This window comes from Urocitellus parryii, chromosome 1, assembly GCF_045843805.1.
Source record: "Urocitellus parryii isolate mUroPar1 chromosome 1, mUroPar1.hap1, whole genome shotgun sequence".
NCBI lineage: Eukaryota > Metazoa > Chordata > Mammalia > Rodentia > Sciuridae > Urocitellus > Urocitellus parryii.
The window spans coordinates 250,098,666-250,119,876 of record NC_135531.1 but is presented as its reverse complement, the minus strand read 5'-3'; the positions used below and the strand labels follow the sequence as shown (position 1 = coordinate 250,119,876).

The window sequence follows — 21,211 nt, the reverse complement described above, 5'->3', positions numbered from 1 at the left end:
TCTAAAATTGTGTTTCTCAAACTGTAACACGCATCAGAATCTCCTGGAGGAATAATTAAAACAGAGTACTGGGCCCTATTTCCAAGTTTCTGATTCAGTTAGATCTAGATGAGGTGCTGTGAATTTATCTAACAAAATGTCCTCAAAGTTTAGGAGGTGGGGCTTGTTGAAGGAAGTGGGTCACTGAGGGCACAGCCTTAAAGGGTATATTTTGTCTCTGGCCCCTTTCTTTCTCTCTCACTCACTCTCCCTTCCTCCCCCCTCAGTAATGCCCTAGAGCCTCCCTCCTCCCAAAAAATGGCACCAAAATGTTTTGATAATCACAGAATTCTAAAACTAAAGGACACCTTAAAATATAATCTGGGGGCTAAGGATGTGGCACAGTGTTGAAGTGCTCGCCTAGCATGTGTGAAGTTCAATCCTCAGCACCACCAAAAACAGAAAGAAAAGAAAACATAACCCGGAAGCATAGCTGCCAACACTGGAATCAACTGTGGTGCTTCAAAAGGACAAACAATAGCTGGGCCCCAATTAAATAGTAAAACCTAGATATGAACTGTAATATGGAAAAATTGAACTGAACTAAAAAGTCCATCAATAAGAGAAAGAATGCTTAATGAAACTGCAATACATCATAATAAGTGACATTATACAGCAATTAAAAAAAGATTAATTAAAAAGAATGGTATAGACATAAATGAAAAGATCTTTTAAGACATGCTGTTAAGACAAAAAGAGCATACTATTTATGAAAACAATGTAAAATAAAACTATATATTTCTTCATGTCCTTGCATCTGTTTGAAAAGATACCCACTTCTCTATAAACAAATGAAAAGACAACTTGAATTAAAGATACTGGGATTGAGTAGAAGGAAGAGGGGACTATTGTATTGTTTCAATTTTTCATACCTCATTTGTAGAATTAAGTTTTCTTTTAATTTAAGTATTTATACAGTATTTAAAAATGGCAGAAGATATTCACAGCTGAAATCTTTGCAAAGTCCCAGGAATAATTTTTCTTGAGATTCTTAAAATTCTCTGGAAATACTCCAAGATATTTTCGATGACTTTACAATAAGGAATCAATACTTTTTAAAAAATCACTCATTAAGCCAGGCGCACTGGCACACTCCTACAATCCCAAAGGCTCAGAAGGCTGAGGCAGGAGGATTGCGAGTTCAAAGCCAGGAGGATTGCGAGTTCAAAGCCAGCCTCAGCAATTTAGCAAGGCCCTAAAGCAACTTAGTGAGACTCCATCTCTAAATAAAATACAAAAAAAAAAAAAAAATCACTCATTACAGAGATCATTTTTTGGTGTAGCCTCATATAATGATTTCAATTTTAATAAAAAGTCATATTTATCAGGGTCTGTCTGCATTCTCTAAAGTAAAAAGAATTACCCCTAAACATTACCAGGAGGATTAGAAATACTACATGTAAAATGTATGGTATGATCCCTCCCAAGTGGAAAATATTCAATAAATATTACCATTTTAATTGTTTTGAAAACAATTAAATTAATTCACCTTGTCTGGAACCCACAGGCACATGAGAAACACACAGCTTGTAAACCAATGCCAGGAAAATATAATTTTTGTTTCAAACCTAAGTATCAGAGTATAATGGTTTGGACCTGAAGACTCTTCCAGAGGCTCATGTGTTGAAGAATTAGTCCACAATGGAGCAGTGGGGACCTTTGGGAGATGACTGGATCAGGAGGGCTCTGACTTTATCAATAGATTAATTCATTTATGGATTCATAACTCAATGGGCTATTGGGAAGTGGTAAAAATATTAACAGGCAGGGCCTACTTGGAAGAAATGGATCACTGGGGTCGTATATTTTGGCCCTGGCTCTGGCTCCTTCCTTTTTCTCTCTTCTTTGCTGTTGCCATTGAAAGGTTAATAAAATAGGTACTTGTCACTCCGTTTTTCTATATGCTTAACAAAACACTGTTGAAATCTTAAGAACTGTTTGCTAATCTTGTTCCCAGAATGTGCTGTCCCCAACTGCCAAACTGCAAAATGTAACTTCCCTCCCTGCCCTCTCCAAGGAAAGTATATAAGCTCTGCTTAAGCTGTTCTCAGGGCTCTCTCTCTCTTTGCTCTATTCAAGTGAGCTCTGAGTCCCAGCATGCTGGTCCCCAAATAAACCCTTTGCTGTTGCATGAGACAGTCTCTTGGTGGTCTCTTCCTCCGACGCTCGCCCGACCTTTACACCATGAGGGGAGCAGCACTGTTCCCCCACACTCTCCACCATGATGTTGTGCCTCACCATAGGCCCAGAAACAATGGAGCCCAGTAATTATGGACTGAAACTTCTGAAACCATGAACCAAAATTAATCTCTTTCTCTGATTTCTCTTAGTTATATTGTCATAGCAATAGAAAGCTAAGACAGAATTACAGACTTTGTAAGAAAGTACTTACCTCTAGATAGAACAAAGGGGTAGGAGAGGAAGGGGGGGTGGCATGGGGGTAAAAAAGATGGTGGAATGAGATGGACACCATTACCCTAACTACATATATAAAGACACAAATGGTGTGAATATACTTTTATACAACCAAAAATGTGAAAAATTGTGCTCTATACGTGTAATATGAATTGTAATGCATTCTGCTGTCATATATAACAGATCAGAATAAAAAGTAAATTAAAACAAAGAAAGCACTTACCAATAAATACACTTACCAATAAATACACAGAAAAAAGAGAAAAATACATTGTACCTAGCAGAAAAAGAAGTGACAGAAACATCTCCAATTCCTTTCACTGCAGACATGACTTTTTCCAGGTCTTGGTTGTGGTTAACACTAAATTCTATTCGATGAGTTCCCTCTGTAGGGTAGTTGGGAGCTTTGGAAGGATGTATAGGACTGGAGGTGCAAGCTCCTAGAAAAAAAATTGTGGAAAACTAAAGTTCTTGTTGGTTTTTCTTTTAAGATTAAAAAAAAAAAAATCAAACCAAGCACAGTGGTGCACACTTTTAATTCTAGCTACATGGTATGAAGATTGCAAGTTCAGGGGCAGCCTGGGCAACTTAGCCAAACAAGAACTATCTCAAAATAAAAAATAAAAATGGCTGGGAATATATACAGTTCTGGGGTAGAGTGTCCTGGGTTCAATCTCTTGCACCACAAAGAGAGAGAGAGAGAAACATTATTGAAATATTTTCCCGTATTTTAAATTTCAGAAAAAACTGGACAAGAAAGACTGACTTGTGGAATTTTTTTTTTTTTTTTTTTTTTTAGGTGATACAGATTGTCTACTGCTTGGTAAATCTATCCATGTAAAATGTACCCATTTTTTCCAGGTGACAAATGTTCATAATCTGTTGAACACATTACTAGAGATGTTTCATCATAAAAGCTTTAGCTCACAATGACTTATCAAAAGTCACTCAAGGGGCTGGGATTGTGGCTCAGCAGGAGAGCGCTCGCTTTGCACGGGTGGGACCCGGTTCGATCCTCAGCACCACATAAAAAGAAAGGCATTGTGTTGTGTCCATCTACACCTAAAAAATAAATATTAAAAAAAAGTCACTCAAGAAAAGCTTATTAGAAAGTATTATCTTAAAATAACTTACAAAAATAAAGCTAAAACACATATGCTGAATTCCCTCATTACACTGGACATTATTAAACTCCGATGTCTCAGTCACTAACATACCAAGTATATCCTGGACAGGCCTCAGCTTTCAATTTCAATTCAAGCACTGTTTGAATGCCTGGGTTCTAGTCACTGCATCACATGAATGAAGAATTGTGAAGTTGCCTAACAATGATGAGTTCTTATGCTTTCCTTATTCATTAAGGATAACAATGTTTGGTTTTTCAAATGCAATTTAACGGCCAGACTTCAGCAACATGATGTCCCTTCACCCCTAAAACAGTTAAAACTTTACTGGAAAGACATTTTAAAATTTCTAAATATTTGTAGGAAAATTTTAAATATGAAAGAACAAGAGGCTTCTCACCAAGCCCTTTGGCCAACCAGTTGTTGACTCCCTGGGGTGCAGCATCATAGGCTGTATGAGGAGAATAGATGCCAACCCTATTCTCCAGAGCCCGGATCACCAGGCGTTCCTTCCAGCTTTTCCAGGTTATCTGCTTCAAGGGTCGGAAGATAGGTGGATGGTAGGAGAGGATGAGATCTGCCTTCTTTTGCAGAGCCTCCTCCATTACCTCTTCCGTCAAGTCATTGGTCAGGAAGAGAATGTTTACAGTATGTGGTGGACTTGGTTCCACCAGTAATCCAACATTGTCCCAACTCTCAGCAAATGAGAGGGAAGCAAAGTCATTCAAGGAGGAAAGAAGAGCCTTCAAATCCATGAAGGAACGGGAAGTAATGCAGATACCAGACTGGACAAGCCGGACTGTTGCAGGAACCAAGCGTACACAAGATGATAACATACAGAAATCAGGTAAAACTGAGTATCTGAAGTCAAAATACAGGAAATGGTACTCTGGAACACTTTAGGTCTGGACCTAAAAGGCATCAAAGCATGTGGGAAAAATATCTGTCATTATACAGACGTGGTTTCAAGTAGTGACTCTGCCCCTTTCCAGCATAATATAGCCTAAGTAAGTCATTAACATCTGACAGCTTTTTTCTCATGTACAAAATGGAGACCCAACCTACACTGCAGGCCATCTGGATAAGCAAATAGATTAATATGTCACCTAGCAAAACCTCACATATAATATACTAATGTACATTTCTTCCTCCTCCACTCTTCCCATACCTTGGTGATTTGTTTAAGTTTTGGATACTGGGGATACTACACAGTTTCACTTTCCCCGCTAAGTTACATTGCCAGTCCCTTTTATTTGGGGACAGGGTATTACTAAGTTGGTTTTGAACTTGCTCTCCTGCCTCAGTCTACCAATTTGCTGGGACCAAAAAAACATGCCCCACCAGGACTGGCTCATATCCTTGTTTTTATTCTCCCCAACCTTGCTTCAAAGACCCTCATCACCTCTCCATTACTCTTAAGTATTACCCTTCCGAACTCTCTTTAACTTCCTAAATAAAGCCTTTCTCCCTCCAATATAACATTGACATACTGTTATAATTCTTTTAGCTTCTATGCTAAAGCTACTGGAGAATAGGAACTATCTTTGATAAATCTCAGTATCATCAGGCATCAGCAATCCCATTTCCTCAAGATTCTGAGGCAGGAGGATCACAGATCACAAAATTAAAGCCAGTCTGGGCAACTTAGAGACACTGCCTCAAAATAAAACATAAAAAAAAAATCTAGGGATGTAGCTCAGTGGTAGAGTCCTACTGGGCTCAATCCCCAGTAACACGAAACGAACAAAACATAAAGCAGGGGATAGTGTAAGCGTAAGCCTTGTTTGCTATTGTTAGTTAACAGTAGGGCGCTACAACCTACAAAATGTTCCCTTTACATAACTTCATCTACTTTCATTTCAGTGCCACCTCAAGCCCTTTCCAGGACAAGAGCCAGGTAGGGCAGCCGTTCTTGAGTCAGGACCAGAAAGTGTCTCTCGTATGCCGAAACAGTTATTTTCCCTAATGTTCTTTCTCGGCAGCACTCCAAAACAATCACAACCAACCCTAACCACGACTTGAGGCAAAGAGCACAACTACCCCAGTAAGTTTTGAAATCGCCCACTACTCACCGGTTCCGGAAACTCTCCTGTACGTCACTTCCGGTACTGAGCTTATTTTCCTCCACGCAGCGCCGGGCGGAAGTGGTCCAGACCATTTTACTTCCGAGTCTAAAGCATTGCTTTGTTTGGCCAGGTAGTTCCGGATTATGTTGTTTTTCTGTTTGTGATTATTAATAAAGATCTCTTTCACTTTCAAATTCAGGTGTAGGATAAGTAACATTATCCCTCTAGTTCTATTCGTTTTTGTTTGCTGTAGGAGGAGAGGGGAAATAAAAGGAATTCACATAAGGGACCCCACGCTTGATTTCTGGTGGCCCAAAGAAACTACCATTTCGAGTCAACAGACTTGCGGTTTAAGGCGATTGTATCTTTCCTGTTTTAACAACGACTGTGCTGACCGAAGTGGTAAGTATGGAATATAATTTATTTTTTCATTTACTTATTCAGATGTTTGGTGAGCTCTGTGTTGGCACTGTTTTAGTTTTCCGGATACTCTAGTGAACATTCTGTTCGGCGAGAGTGTTATTGTCAAGTCAAAGGGAAAATATATAGTATATTAGTGATCAATATTATGGGAGAAAGAAATAGGGCAGGTCTTAGGATTAAAACAGTTTTAAATAGGGTCAGTAAGACCTGACATTTGAGCGCAGACTTGGAAATGAGGAAATTGGCCCTTTCAGATGTTTGAATGTAAGTCTTCCAAATAAAGGAAATACCCAGTGCCTGGATGTATGACAGGTTTGTCCTACAAAGAGGGTCGGGAAGATCAGGGGAAGTAGGAGATTGGGGGCTTGAGTTGAGTCGGCTATTCTCTTCACTTATATGATGCAATTTAAGACTTGTACTTTAAAACAGTAAATATAATCGTGTGTGAGTGAACAAAATAGGAAAAAAATGAACTGAATCTTTTTTCTTTTAGGAATAGAAACTTATTTTCAAGATTTTCTCTGAAAGACTGAGAAATTAAATCGTACTTCCTGAAACCACGAAGAAAAATGGTAAGCTTTACAGAATTCTTTTAAATTAAGTCTTTCATTATAAGTAATTTTTAGAAATTCGGCCAAGGAAAATAAAAATACATGGAAATTTCAGTGACAAGATAAACAAATGATAGATCATCAAAGCATACAATGTAGAATGAGTTTTAAAAAATTTTGTTGGTGAATTATAATTTTGAGACCCTGTCTCAAAAAACAAAACAAAAAAAAACTTAAGTTCTGAGGCTGGCCTCCAACTTGTTCTCCTATCTTAGTGTACCTAGTAACTATGACCATAGGTGTTTGCCACCACACCTGGCAAATTTTTCATACTTTCACTTAAAATACACAGAATTTATTTTTTATGGAAAAAAATTGATAATGAAAAAGATGAGTTGGATTATCAGAAGAGAATAGTAAGTATGATCATTTAAATTGAATTCCTTTGCTCTCAGTCTAAGGAGAGCAACTAGAACTCGAAGAAGAAAAGCAATAAAAGTGCCCTGTTCTTCCCCGAACATATATTCCTATCACCATCTTCAACATAATTCTATTCTGACTATTAGATACTATTTTAAGAAGATAAGAGAGCCCAGTGCCATGAAGCACACCTGTAGTCCCAGTGACTCAAGAGGCTGAGGCCAGAGGATTACAAATTTGAGACTAGCTGCAACAACTTAGTGAGGCCCTGAGCAACTTAGTGAGACCCTGTCTCAAAATAAAAAATAAAAAGGGATGAGAATGTGCCTCAGGGTTAAGAACCCCTGCCAAATAAATAAATAAATAGATAAATAAATAAATGAAAAAGAAAGCCTTTTCCAAATGTTTTTTGCCCTCTCTGGAATAGGATAACAGGATAGCAAAGGTATATACAAACCAAAACTACAAATACTACAGAATATAAAATAAATAAAAAGCAATTAAAGAGCACTATGGTTACCTCTGCAAAGGATATAGAAATACTGACAACTTTTTAGCTTTTCTTGTGTATAGTTAAGAAAGGAATTTTTAAAAATCCTATTAGAATTAAACTACCTACAGGAAATGATGGATACTATGTTTTGAAGAAATCATTTCTTACCATTTTCCAACAAAAGTGATGTTGGTGGGGCTGGAGTTGTGGCTCAGTGGTAGAATGCTCGCCTAACATGCACAAGGAACTGGGTTCGATCCTCAGCACCACATAAATGTAAAATAAAGATATTGTGTTCACCTAAAACTGAAAAATAGATATTAAAAAAATGATGCTTGTGACATAAAACAATAATATATGAAAATTATTTTTATTTTTTAAAACAGCATTCTTTTTTATTTTTTTAGTTGTAGTTAGACACAATATTTTTATTTATTTTTATGTGGTGCTGAGGATCGAACCCAGTGCCTCACACGTGAGGTGGGCGCTTTACCACTCAGCTATTGCCCCAGCCCAATTATTTTTACTTTTATTCATGAAAAATTCAAACCTAAATAATTATTCTTGGGCTGGGGTTGTGGCTCAGTGGTAGAGTGCTTGCCTAGCACTTGTGAGGCACTGGGTTCGATCTTTAGCACTGCATAAAAATAAATAAATGAAAAAAAGGTATTGTGTCCATATACAACTAAAAAGTTCAAAAAATTATTCTCTTTGTTTTAATATTTATTTTTTAGGTGTAGATGGACATAACATAATGCTTTTATTTTTATGTGGTGCTGAGGATCGAACCCAGCTCCCTCCTGTATGAAGCGAACACTCCACCGCTGAGCCACAATCCCAACCCCCCAAAAATTATTCTCATCACAGTATTTGCTTCCAAATTTTTTTAGCAGAGATACCACTTTGCACTAACATTTATGTTTGTCTTTTGGAGTTTTTCCCTGCTTTTGAAATAAATTTCGGGTAAGAAGTACAACTCATCTCTCAGAGCTGATATGTAGTTGGGTCATCTTTTAAGCAGTATTTCTGTTTTTAATTAGATTATCATCTTGAATCCAGTCAGGGAAATAATACAGTATCTGTAGTCACATGAAGAAATCTCATTTGTTCAATATTCTCTCTCTCTTTTTTTTTTTTTTTGATTTTTTTTTATTGGTTGTTCACAACATTACAAAGCTCTTGACATATCATATTTCATACATTAGATTGAAGTGGGTTATGAACTCACAATTTTTACCCCAAATGCAGATTGCAGAATCACGTCGGTTACACATCCACAATTTTACATAATGCCCTATTCTCTCTGCTTTTTAGTCTGTGACACTGCATACAGATGTAGGTGACATTAAAATAGAAGTCTTCTGTGAGAGGACTCCCAAAACATGTGAGGTGAGTACTGTATGTACATATTAAAAATAATGCAATCAGGCATAACTTTCCTATGTTCATATATGAATAACACAACCAGTATAATTGTATATCATGTACTACCACAAAAATGGGAAGTTAGGGGTGGGGTCGTGGCTCAGTGTTAGAAAGCTCTCGCCTAGCGCATGCAAGGCGCTGGGTTCGATCCTCAGCACCATATAAAAATAAATAAATAAATAAAAAATAAAAACTACAACTAAAAAATAAATATTAAAAAAAATGGGGCTGGGGTTGTGGCTCAGTGGTAGAGCGCTTGCCTAGCATGTGTGAGGCACTGGGTTCGATTCTCAGCACCACATATAAATAAATCAAAGTCCATCAACAACTAATAAAATATTTTTTTAAAAAAAATGGGTGGGGGGGGCTGGCATGTGGTTCAGCAGTAGAGCATTCGCCTAGCATGTGCAAGGCACTGGTTTTGATCCTCAGCAACACATAAAATAAATAAATAAAATAAAGTTCTAAAAAATGGGAAATTATATTCCGTATTCCATGATATGCCAAAATACATTCTACTGTTATGTACAACCAAAAAGAACAAATAAAAAATCAATAATACAAGCTAGGCAATGAGGCACACGCCAATAATCCCAGTGACTCAGGAGGCTGAGGCAGGAGGATTGTGAGTACAAAGCCAGCCCCACCAACTAACTTAGTGAGCCCTAAGCAATTTAGTGAGACCTATCTCTAATAAAATATAAAAAAGGGCTGGGGATGTGGTTAAGGGAAAAAGAGAGAAAGCTGTGTGTATTCATTCAGTTACTGGTGAAAGGTTATCTTGCCAGGATCTGGGAATACAATGGTGAACAAGAGACACTCCATGCTCTTGTGGAGCTAATCTAGCTGGGAAAATAGATAGGACATGAAGACTAAATGATTCTAAAAGGTAGAGTAGAGTATTGAGATACAGAATAATACAATAGGAAAGAAGCTAATTAAGGTATGGACAGATCTACCCAAGAAACTAATAATCAAACTTGAGTGCAGAAGGTATGAAATCATCTCAATGGAAAGAGATGTGAAAAGAACATTTTAGGTACTAAGAGTGTAGCTCAGTGATAGAGCCATTGCCTAGCATGTGTGAGGTTCTGAATTCAAATCCCAGCACCCCAAAAATCAAACAAAAAATTCTACATATAGAAGTAGCAGGTACAGATTCCCCAAGGAAAACCTTCCCCTTTTGGATGAATTGCCAAAATGCTAATAGGCTCAACATAGTAAGCAACAGAGAAAGGATTATTATCATATGAAATGCAGAGGGGAGCCAGATCATGTAGGCCTTGTTAAGCCCTGCTAATAAGGACTAAGACTTTATATTTTATTTTATTCTGAGAGCAAAGGGAAGCTTTTTAAAGGGTTTTTGGCAGGGAAGTGACATTACCAAAGTAATACCTAAAAGCCATATTTAATATCACTGCTATCATGTTTTTTCAGTAAATATGATTGGTTCTTTATCTAAAGTGCATTTCTGCTGTACTATTTCTCAATCATCATTTTTTATTCTCTTCAGAATTTCTTGGCTCTTTGTGCCAGTAATTACTACAACGGCTGTATATTTCATAGAAATATCAAGGGTTTCATGGTTCAAACAGGAGATCCAACAGGTAAATTTTTCCATTAACTAACATCAGGGGAATTGGATGTATAATATGAAGAAGAGGGTGAAAAGAATAATGGGAAAACAAAGCATGTGGTGTCTGTATAATGGGCTCCTTATAACAGCAAGAAACTTTGAAGCAGATGGTATTCACACTTGCCCATAAATTCTGACTGATATTATTAAGGAGGGTTTTCTTTCTTTTTTTGATAGATATATTTTATTTTTCTGGTTTGTAAAGTGAAAGCTGGGGAACTACAATATAAAATTTTATTTGTATTTAAAGTGTTATGCTATAAAGTTCCCCTAAGTTTTAGAAATTGAATGGTTTTTTTAACTTTAAATATATCTTTTGGGGGCTGGGGATGTAGCTCAGTGGCAGAGCGCTTGCCTAGCATGCATGAGGCACTAGGTTCAATCCTCAGCACCACATAAAAATAAACAAAATAAAGTCATGTTGTCCATCTATAACTACAAACAAATTTTAAAAATATATATATCTTTTGATTTTCTTGTCTTGTAATACAGGTACTGGAAGAGGAGGTAACAGTATCTGGGGCAAGAAGTTTGAGGATGAATATAGTGAATATCTGAAGGTATATCCCAGTGCTTCAGAATTTTATTTTCTCTCTGGTTACACTTGGACACATTGACAGATGTGTTGTAGTAACACAAGTTGATATTATTACTAACTACTTTTTAGTGTTTGATAAATGAAGTTAGTGAGAAAATATAAATGGCAATCTAGCCTGACACATGTACTGGAGTTCCACCACTTCATTGATCTTGATAGTGAGCTCATCTTTTGAGTCCAACCTGAAATGTTTTTTTTTTTTGTTTTTTTTTTTTAATATTTATTTTTTTTTAGTTCTCGGCGGACACAACATCTTTGTTGGTATGTGGTGCTGAGGATCGAACCCGGGCCGCACGCATGCCAGGCGAGCGCGCTACCGCTTGAGCCACATCCCCAGCCCTAACCTGAAATGTTTAACTTGCAGTATACCAAAGAAGCTTAATGTCTCACCATAAAGTTCCTGTTGAATGTCATGAATCACTGACCTTTTTTGAGAGGGGAAGGAAACATTGTCTCTTAACTAATCAATTGCTTATTATCAGTCCCCATCTTTTATCATCATGTTAGATGATTGAACATTCATGTAGTAATATAACTTAATACTTGGGGTAGATCTCAAGTATTTTAAAGGATTAATGATTGCGTCCTATACCAGTTGAAAACCAGAGATCTTAGGGTAGATCTCAAGTATTTTAAATATAAATAATTCCTCACAGTGATATAATTAGGGATTTTTTATTTTCTTTGTTAACTTTTTTCTGTATTTTTCAAGCTTTAAAGATTTTTTTTTTTCCTGAAATTAAGAAAATCTAGTGAGGCATGGTGGCAGATGCTTGTACTCCCAGCTTCTTGGGAGGCTGAGGCAGGAGGGTGCAAGTTCTAGGGTAGCCTGGGCAATTTAGAAAGATCTTGTCTCAAAATAAAAAGGGATAGGGAGGAACTGGGATAGTGCTACACTTCTGTAATCCCAGTAGTTCAGGAGGCTGAGGCAGGTAGATCACAAGGCCAGTCTCAGCAATTTAGCAAGGCCTGAAGCAACTTAGCAAGACCCTGTTTCAAAATAAATTAAAAGGCCTGGGGATATGGCTCAATGATTAAGCACATCTGGGTTCAATGCCTGGTACCAAAAAAAAAAAAAAGGCGGGAAATGGGGATGTAGCTCAGGGGTAGAGTACTTGCCTGGCTTATGCAAGGCCTTGGGTTCAATCCCCAGTACCAGGGTGGGGGAGAGAAAATATAGTGCTTGCCAGTTTTAGAAAATCAGTTCTACTTCACAGAGATAACTTCAGTTAACAATTTATTGTGCAATCTTTTCAAACTTCATATCTATATAGAGTGATATTTTAGAATTAGAGAAAAGTGATTAGTTTTCAACTAGAACATGCAATTTGGTTTATTATATTTTAGTTATATTAAAATATATCTATTATAAAAGTTTAAAACTATTTAGTAATAGAATTGGTATAACTTTTTAAAATTTCATTTAGTTCTCTGTATGTATATAAAAAACTACCTGCAAAGTTTCTGCAGTATCAAGGTAAAATATAGAAAGTTTTCTCTATTTCATAAGTTAATTTACATATATATGTATATGTTACACACACAAAAAAAATAAAATATACTCACAAAAATTCTAAAAAACAAATAATTGTTTGAATTGTTTAGAGTTGATAAACTTTTTGAAAAGTCAGACTTATCCTGAATTAAAAACTAAACAGTTTTTTAGATGTGAATTAATGACTGCGTCTTATACCAGTTGAAAACCAGAGATTGGCTGTGGCATAATCATCTATGGAAGTTTTAGAACTGTAAAAGATTAGGGTCTTACCCTACTAAAAATAGAGAAAAACTATCAGTAGGACAGGTTAGGACATCAGCTTTATTTTCAGGTTCCCCAGTGATTCCATTGTAGGCAGGTTAAAAACCAATATGTTATACACCAGAATAGAGGATGGGAATTAAATTTGCATATATTCTCTTCCAGCAAGTCCATTCCCAAATGCTTACCCAAGAAAAACTCTTGTACATGTGCACCAAGGGACAGCAGGAGTGCTCCTGGCACACTGTTTATAATAAATCTGGAAAAAAGCCACATGTCCATTGGTAATAAAATGGGTACAGTTTAGTCTATTCACTAGTGAAATATCACACTACAGTAGGAAAAAACATCAATGAACTACATCTGTGTACACATGTATGAATCTTAGAAACATAGCAGTGTTAAATGTAAAAGCATTTTCGAAAAGATTAAAGTTGTATACAGTTTTGTGGAGTTTAGAAAGTAGCCAAAGGAAACAAAACATAATCTGGGCCTGTGTAAACCTATTAGAATAATGGTTACCTCCCAGGGAGGCAGAGCAATAGATGGAGCAGAGCACATAATCATTTGCAACAGTTTTGGTAAATGTTACTCTTCAAGCTGGGAAAAAAATTAATAGATGCTTTTATTAAAAATTAATTCTTTGATGGTACATGTATTCTTCTTTATGGATCTAGTAATATATTTGGTAGTCACCTTTTAGGGAGATAAAGCATTATTATATTGGTGTAACTACACCTATATAGCTTGTCTAATTAGTGTTACCCTATGAGTTGTTAACACTAATCAGTGGAGTTACTTGTAGTGTATCTTATTGGGGGGCACCTCCCTATAGCATAGCTCGGTCATGTCTTCAGCTTTATTAATAAGGTCCTTTTAACTCCAGCACATACTCCCTTGTAAACAAATAGTGTCATGATATTAGCGCTAAATGAATCCTTCCTTAGATCATCCAGTCTTAGGGTTATAGCTGTCCATGGGTAAAAAAAACCATAGATAACATTCCCTATGGCCATCAGTGTAAAATAAATTGTTTTAATGCCATAAAGTGAGAGAAACTATTCACTATAAGACTCCATCTTTCCCTAATGTTTACATTCAGTTTACCATCTACTTGAGCCTTGTGAGCATCTGAATTCTGAATAGACCCTGAACTAGTCCAACTTCCCTTGTTTTGCAGATAAAGAAACTAGCAAGAGTCCTGTATATGAGAAGAGATTATGGGGAATTTGTTTTGTTGCCTGATTGTTTCATACCAGCACAGTATTCCTTAATATAAATGTAAGGATTATTTCTATCATTGCTAAAATATTGGCTATATTCTCCAAAGTGAAAATGAAATTATTGAGAATTTGATTTGTTATATAATTTATACAGGCTTTATAGTGATACAGATATATAGAAACTGAACATTTGGATTAACCTAATAGAGCTATTTAATGTTTTCTTGGTTTGTTAAACATTGGAAGGTTTGTGCATGTCTTATTTCAGTTTTATATTTGGAATAGTTAAAAACACAGATTAATGGCTTTGTTCTTTTTTTCAGCACAACGTTAGAGGTGTTGTATCTATGGCTAATAATGGCCCAAATACCAATGGATCTCAGTTCTTTATCACCTATGGCAAGCAGCCACATTTAGACATGAAATATACAGTATTTGGAAAGTAAGTATTCTCATTATGTTTCTTTTAAACATTTTTTTTTAGTCATAGATGGACACAATATCTTTATTTATTTACTTTTATGTGATGCCTCATATGCTAGGCAAGCACTCTACCACTGAGCCACAACCCCAGCCCTCATTATGTTTTGATATCTCAGTGCATAAACATGACTGTGAGAGTAGTATAACTAATATTGGAAAGAGTCAAGTGGAAAGAAAGTTATAACTTCTCTAGACTTGTTTTCCTTTTTTTATAAAAGAGGTATCAGTAATTTTTTTCAGGATTGTTATGTAAATGAATAGTAATATACCCCTCTTCATTAAAAATAGCATTTGGTGGCACATGCCTATAATCTCAATGGCTCCGGAGGCTGAGTCAGGGGGATCATGAGTTCAAAGCCAGCCTTGACAATTTAGCAAGGCACTAAGCAACTTAGTGAGACCCTGTGTCCAAATAAAATACAAAAAAAAGCTGAGGATGTGGCTCATTGGTTAAGCGCCCCTGGATTCAATCCCTAGTACTAAAAAATAAAAAAATAGCATTTAGCCACAACAGATCTGAAAATATTTGCTTAAAAATGGTGGACTGATTTGATGGTTCTACTTTGCCACCAATTTTTGAGGTGCCTCTTGTTTTTTTACCATCTCTAGCTTTCATTTCAAGATCACTTTGTGATAAAAAGACAAAGGATTCTTGCCAGCAGAGTCAGCTTCTTCTTAAAGAACTTTCCAGGGAGACCAGAACTCTGTAATGTGGCCATACTTTACCTATAAGGGAGAGATAGGACACAAAGAAACCTCAGTAAAATAGGTTTCTCAGAATAAGAAGGGGAAAATAGATCCTAGGGGGGTATTTAGCAGTTTCTACCACATTTCCGAGAGTTTCTTTTATATAAGTTAAATTCTTAAATTATATATGACTTAAATTCATTCAACAAAAATTTTTTTAACTTTTTTGTAGTTGTAGATGGACAGAATGTCTGTATTTTATTTTATTTTTTGGTGCTGAGAATCGAACCCAGTGCCTCACACATGCTAGGCAAGTACTCTGCCATTGAATTACAGCCCCAGCGCTCAAAAAATATTTACCAAGCTCAATAATCCAAGGCATAATCCTATAATCTGTTATATTTAACAGTTTATATGCTAAGTTAGGTTAAATAAAAATACAGGACTACAGCTTTTTAAAAAAATTCCATATAATTAAATCTAATTTATATCTTCTTTTTTTTGGGGGGGGGGGTACTGGGGATTGAACCCAGGCTGCTTTCCGCTGAGCTGCATCCCCAGTCCTTTTTATTTTTATTAAGTTACTTAGGGTCTTACTAAAATTGAACTTGTCATCCTCCTGGCCTCAGGCTCCCAGATCAATGAGATTACAGCGTGTGTCACTGCATCTGGCTAATTTATACTTTGTTAATAGTCAATCAAGTTAATGAAATATTAGAGCATCCAATTATCTTTGTATTTGTATATAGGTAATCTAGGTTTTCTTCATTTTCTCCCTAACTGGTCATTCAGAATTATTCATCAGGAATTACCAGGATTTATCTTACTGGATCTGAAATGAAACAATGAAGTGTAACCTTAGGTTCATTAACTTCTTACAGCTGGATTTTCATATACATTTTTCTGGGAAAATGATCCATAGCCTTCCTCTGGTTCTCTAAGGGCCCATGTCCTAGATACTTTATTAGACTTTATCTGCTTCAAATCTGTGTTTCGTGTGTTGGGGGTGGGGGGTAATTGGGGATTGAACACAGGGGCACTGTACCACTGAGCTGTATCCCCAGCCCTTATTATTTTTTGAGACAAGGTCTCACTAAGTGCCTAGGCTGGCCTTGAACTTGCAGTTCTTCTGCCTCAGCCTCCAGGTAGCTGGGATTATAGGCCTATGCCACCACTCTCAGCCTACCTGCCCTTTTGTTGCCAGACCTCATTATTTCCTCTGTTTCCTGTTTTTCTTTTAGCCCAGATGATAATTTAAGAACATATTGTTTTACATTTAGGAGTAAGGTCAAAAGGTTTTGGTAATAGTAGTTATTGTCACTGAAGCCACTTTCAGGCATTCTTTCCTATATTTTTTTTAAAGTACCATTTTAGTGGAAATGTAAATCAGTTATTTTTTAAAAGTACATATGTAAATCTTGGGAATTGAATTGAGTTACACAAAGAGGAATAATTTTAAAAAGCCACTTTATATCAGCAAATATTCTACTCAGATTTCCAAAACAGATATTTTAATATAAATCTGAGTTGTTGTTTTTTTTGTTTTGTTTTGTTTTTTGTTTTTTGGTGGAAATATGAAGTGGGCTTGGTGGAGCTTAACTGTCAATCTTGCTTTCTTGTCTAGAAACAAAAGGAGAAACACAAAATTTAAACAATAAAATGCAAAGTGGTCATGCATGTAGGACCCTTAATGTAGGACAGTCCTTATATACTTTCTCTGTATATTTCCTATACGCAAAGAAATCCCTATGACTGGTATAATATTGTGATGTAATGAGAAAAACATATTTGGTCTTCATCCTTTGTTCCTGTATCAGAGCTAAAACCCTTGGAATTTCCTGAGTGATAGGAATGAAACAAATATTTTGTTATTTATAATAAACTCCTTTCAATCATACTTGAGTTTATACCATGAAGTGATGCCTGGTTGGCCTGTAGAGAGTTTCTGGATGAGAACTGGTTGCCTGAGGAACCAGCCATGTGATTAGAGTTAGCACTTTAAATCCTAGCCCCCTTATTATTCCTCCACCCTGAACTTCCAGGAAGGAGAGAGGATGGGAAATTGAGTTCAGTCACCAATGACCAATGATTTAAAATCCATCATGCCTATGTAACGGAACCTCCATAAAACCCATAAATGTCTATAATCTCAGCAATTTGAGAGGCTGACGTAGGAGGATCACAAGTTTAGGCCCTTAGCAATTTAGCAAGATCCTGTCTCAAAATAAAAAGGGCTAGGAGTATAGCTCAGTGGTTGTTATGGTTTAGATGTGGTGTCCCCATGAAGCTCATGTGTGAGATAATGCAAGAAGGCTTGGAGGAGAAATGATTAGGTTATAGCTTTAACCTAATCTGTGAATTAATCCCTGTTGGGATTAACTGAGTGGTAACTGGAGGCAGGTGGTGTGTGGCTGAAGGAAGTGGTTCATTGGGGAGGTATGGTTATGGGAGATATATATACAGATATATAGATATAGATATATATTTTTGTATCTGGCCAGTGTGAGCTGCTTCCTTCTGCCATACATACATTCTACCGTAATGTTCAGCCTCACCTCCAGCCCCAAGGAATGGAGCCAACTGTCTATGGATGGAGACCTCTGAAACTGTGAGCCTCTGAATAAAACTTTTCTCCTCTACAATTGTGCTGGTTGGGTCATTCAGTCACAGCAGCAAAAAAGTAGACTAAAACAGGCAAAGTGCTCTTGGTAAGTCCCCAGTACTAAAAACAAAACAAAACAAAAACGCTAAATGAGCCAGGGATGGGGAGCAGCCTGTAATTCCACCTACTCAGGAGTCTGAGGTTGACAGTCACAAATAAGAGCCCAGCCTGGGAAACTTACTTAAAACCCTGTCTGAAAAGTGAGCAAGACTGGGGATGTAGCTTAGAACTAGAGTGCCACTGGGTTCAATTCCCCAGTACTCCAAAACAAAACAAACCCTAAATGGGGTTCAGAGAGCCTCCAGGTTGGTGGACGTGTGCCTGTGCTGGGAAGAGGGCCTGGAGGGAGAGCATGGAAGCTCTGCCCCTCCCTCATACCTTGCATTTTGAATTTCTTCCATTTGATGTTCCTGAGTCATATCCTTTATAATAAACTGTAATAGTATGTAAAGCATTCTCCTGAGTTCTGTGAACCATTCTAGCAAATTACCAACCCCAAGGAGTGGCTGAGGGAACATCTAACTTGTAGCTTGTTAGTCAGAAGTATAGATTGCCACCTGGGACTTTAATCTGGCATCTAATGTGGCAGGACAGTCTTGTGGGACTAAGCTGTGAGGCCTGCACTAACCATGAAATGTCAGAATTAAATTAAGGGGCACCCAGGGAAGCGGAGGATTGGGAAAACCAACACATTTGGTATTAAATTTTGGGAGAGTAAATTTGTTATCCCTTTAACTGTTATATACTGGCACCATTGGCTGATACTCTATGTGATTGCTATTAATGCAGCAGATAATTTTAGGCACTCTGATCAGAATATTCCTACCCATTTCTCTTGTTGACTGAGGCATAAAAAAGAATTTTTATTTCTGAATTTTAATCCATATGTATAGCATAAAAATAATATTTTTTTGTACATTCAACTAGAGAATTCAGAGAACTATAAAACATTATCCTTTCCTCTTAAGGAGATTATAGTGCTACAGATATTTGAATATTGTGTTTCAATTTGAGGAAATTTTCATATATTGCATTTTTTCTGTTTCAGGGTAATAGATGGTCTGGAGACCCTAGATGAATTGGAGAAGTTACCAGTAAATGAGAAGACATATCGGCCTCTTAACGATGTGCACATTAAGGATATAACTATTCATGCCAACCCATTTGCTCAGTAACTCTAATAGACCTGGACAAATACTTGGCAAATTGCTGAAACATATGCATTGTGGTTTGCCCACTTTTAATTATGTCAGAGATTTTGTCATTCTGTTGGCTTATAGCAAAGATCATCTATGAGCCGTTGGTACCAAGGGGGAACCCAACAGCTTTTATCCCTATTCTTGGAACATATTCTTTACTACTATTATCCAATATATTTTTTAAATTTAATATAAAATATTGCCTTCTGTTTAATTTTTTATCCCATGTAGATATTCAATTTTAAATGTTGAGCTTATATTAAATGCAAGCATTTTTGAACACCCTAAGTACAAACTAGTACCATAATTAATCCATAACCTACAAATATTGTCTTCCATGAACTTTTTACTTTACATTGTTAGAAAGAGAGGAACAAGGTAAAGAGATGGTCTAGAAAGACAAGCCAATCTATTTGCTATTTTTCTCTGGCCGTTAGATTTACAGTAAAGCTCTTGGTGGAAGCAAAAATAACCAAAATGGGGATCAGCAATGCTTTTTATTAAGCAGCTGAGGGGCACATTTTCAGGAGAGAAAATGGTGACAGGCTACAACAAGGGTCTGAGTTTTACAGGGTTTAGCAGAGCCTGGTCCTGGGATGAGTTGGTCAATTACTTTTGATGGGCTCCTTTAGGATGGGACAGGACTGGTAGGGAAGTTCCCTGGGGCTATTGTACTGGAGACAGCCAGTTCAGTCTGATATGGGTCAGGTGCCCTTTCCTTTTATGTTCTCCCCATTTTCCCTTCCTGCCTTCCTTTCAGCAGAGGCCTGGGTTTCTGAATGTCAAAAGCTCCCATTTACCACAGACATCTCCCTACACACCTGGCAGGAAGGCAGGTGGGGGAACAGCTGTAGAAAGGGGAAGTGTCCTGGAGTTTATTTTCCATGTCCTTCACTTAGAATACAGTAAGCTCAACATTTTTCAACTGATTTGCTCATGGGACATTTTTTAAAAGCGGATCTTTGAAAACATTGAAAAATGCCACGAACTGGTTAAAAGCATGAGTCCTGGTCTGGGTTTGCAACATAGCTGGTCCTAGTACTGTGTGCTTGTAGACAAATTAACATCTCCAGGTTTATTTAGTTTAGTTTTCTCATCCATAAGTTATATTTCCTGAGACCATTGTGAGAATTAAGTGAAATAATTGGTGTAAAGCTCCTGGCAGGTACTAAGTGTTTGTACCAGGTAACTGCTTTCCTAACATTCAGGTCTACCATAGGGCTTTTACCTATTCAAGGCTTTTACCTATTCAAGCCATTTACCAGGCTCTGTTGATTTTGTCAAGAACCACATTCCGTTATTAAAAGCTTGGACCTTGTACCAGATGTCAATCCAATAATGAGGCCATGGTTTTGAGAAAAATGAAAAAGAAGGTTTATCGCTTTGCTAGCAAAGGAGAAACAGGGACTTCTGTCCCAGAGGCTGTAATTCTTTCTGTCCATCATCTGGGACAGGAGGCTTTTTAAACAGGTGATTCAAAGGGTACATTCCAGGTATTTCCCTTTAGGAGTTGTAATTCACTTATTAATTTAGGAGATAATAATTTCTGAGGTCTTCAAGTGCCATGCCAAAGTCTGAATTACTTCCTTCCTGGGGTTTTTTGTGCTCTAGAACAAAAAACAGCCTGGGGTCTGGATGAAAGGTAATCCCCTTTCCCCTTTCCCCTTGAGGTTAGAGAGGAGATAAGAGATTAGGGAGGAGCAGGAAGAGAAACATCCATTTTAACAATAAATTGCAGTAGCTGAGCAGCAACTGCTACACACCTACAGCTTGGTCACCTTCACTGGGTTTTTAAATATCCCTAAAAGTGACAACAATTACACTTCATATTTTCTCATAATTTTTCTTTTATACCTTTTTTTCAGTTCACTTGGTCTTAACACTACAGAAGCCTGGTGTAACGCTGAAATGCTTGAATAACATTCAATAGTCTTTTCCTACAAGATCTTGCTCACTCAATTCTTTCTTTTAAAATTTTAGGAAAAATCTTTCCAACCCAATTTCAGTG

The 21,211-nt window shown here is 37.0% G+C and overlaps 2 protein-coding genes across 7 annotated transcripts in view; one reads left to right on the top strand and one right to left on the bottom strand.

Moving 5' to 3' along the window:
- The window catches only part of Nif3l1 (NGG1 interacting factor 3 like 1), a 43,337-nt gene extending 37,703 nt beyond the window's left edge, over window positions 1–5,634 (bottom strand). For all 3 annotated transcript variants that reach the window (XR_013344388.1, XM_026405330.2, XM_026405333.2), the window contains exons 1-3: window positions 5,401–5,634; window positions 3,979–4,489; window positions 2,732–2,894 (exon numbers count right to left, since the gene is read on the bottom strand). Coding sequence is in view for 2 of the 3 variants with exons in the window: in XM_026405330.2 (XP_026261115.1) it covers window positions 2,732–2,894; window positions 3,979–4,414 (599 nt within the window). In the remaining variant the exon portion in view is untranslated. The remainder of the gene's footprint in view (window positions 1–2,731; window positions 2,895–3,978; window positions 4,490–5,400) is intronic.
- Window positions 5,635–5,733: 99 nt separating this feature from the next.
- On the top strand, window positions 5,734–20,312 carry Ppil3 (peptidylprolyl isomerase like 3). 4 transcript variants are annotated; one of them, XM_026405323.2, is made up of 8 exons: window positions 5,734–5,774; window positions 5,898–6,046; window positions 6,561–6,639; window positions 8,846–8,920; window positions 10,470–10,563; window positions 11,085–11,152; window positions 14,496–14,614; window positions 19,053–20,312. In XM_026405323.2, exons 3-8 carry the CDS (start codon window positions 6,637–6,639, stop codon window positions 19,177–19,179), a joined length of 486 nt encoding a protein of 161 aa, XP_026261108.1. In that variant the 5' UTR covers window positions 5,734–5,774; window positions 5,898–6,046; window positions 6,561–6,636; the 3' UTR covers window positions 19,180–20,312. The 4 variants fall into 4 exon arrangements, with proteins under 4 accessions (XP_026261108.1, XP_077655320.1, XP_026261107.1 ...); XM_077799194.1 differs by adding an exon at window positions 17,844–17,950 and having other exon boundaries at window positions 5,741–6,046; window positions 19,053–19,137; XM_026405322.2 differs by having other exon boundaries at window positions 5,741–6,046.
- The last annotated feature ends 899 nt before the right edge of the window (window positions 20,313–21,211 follow it).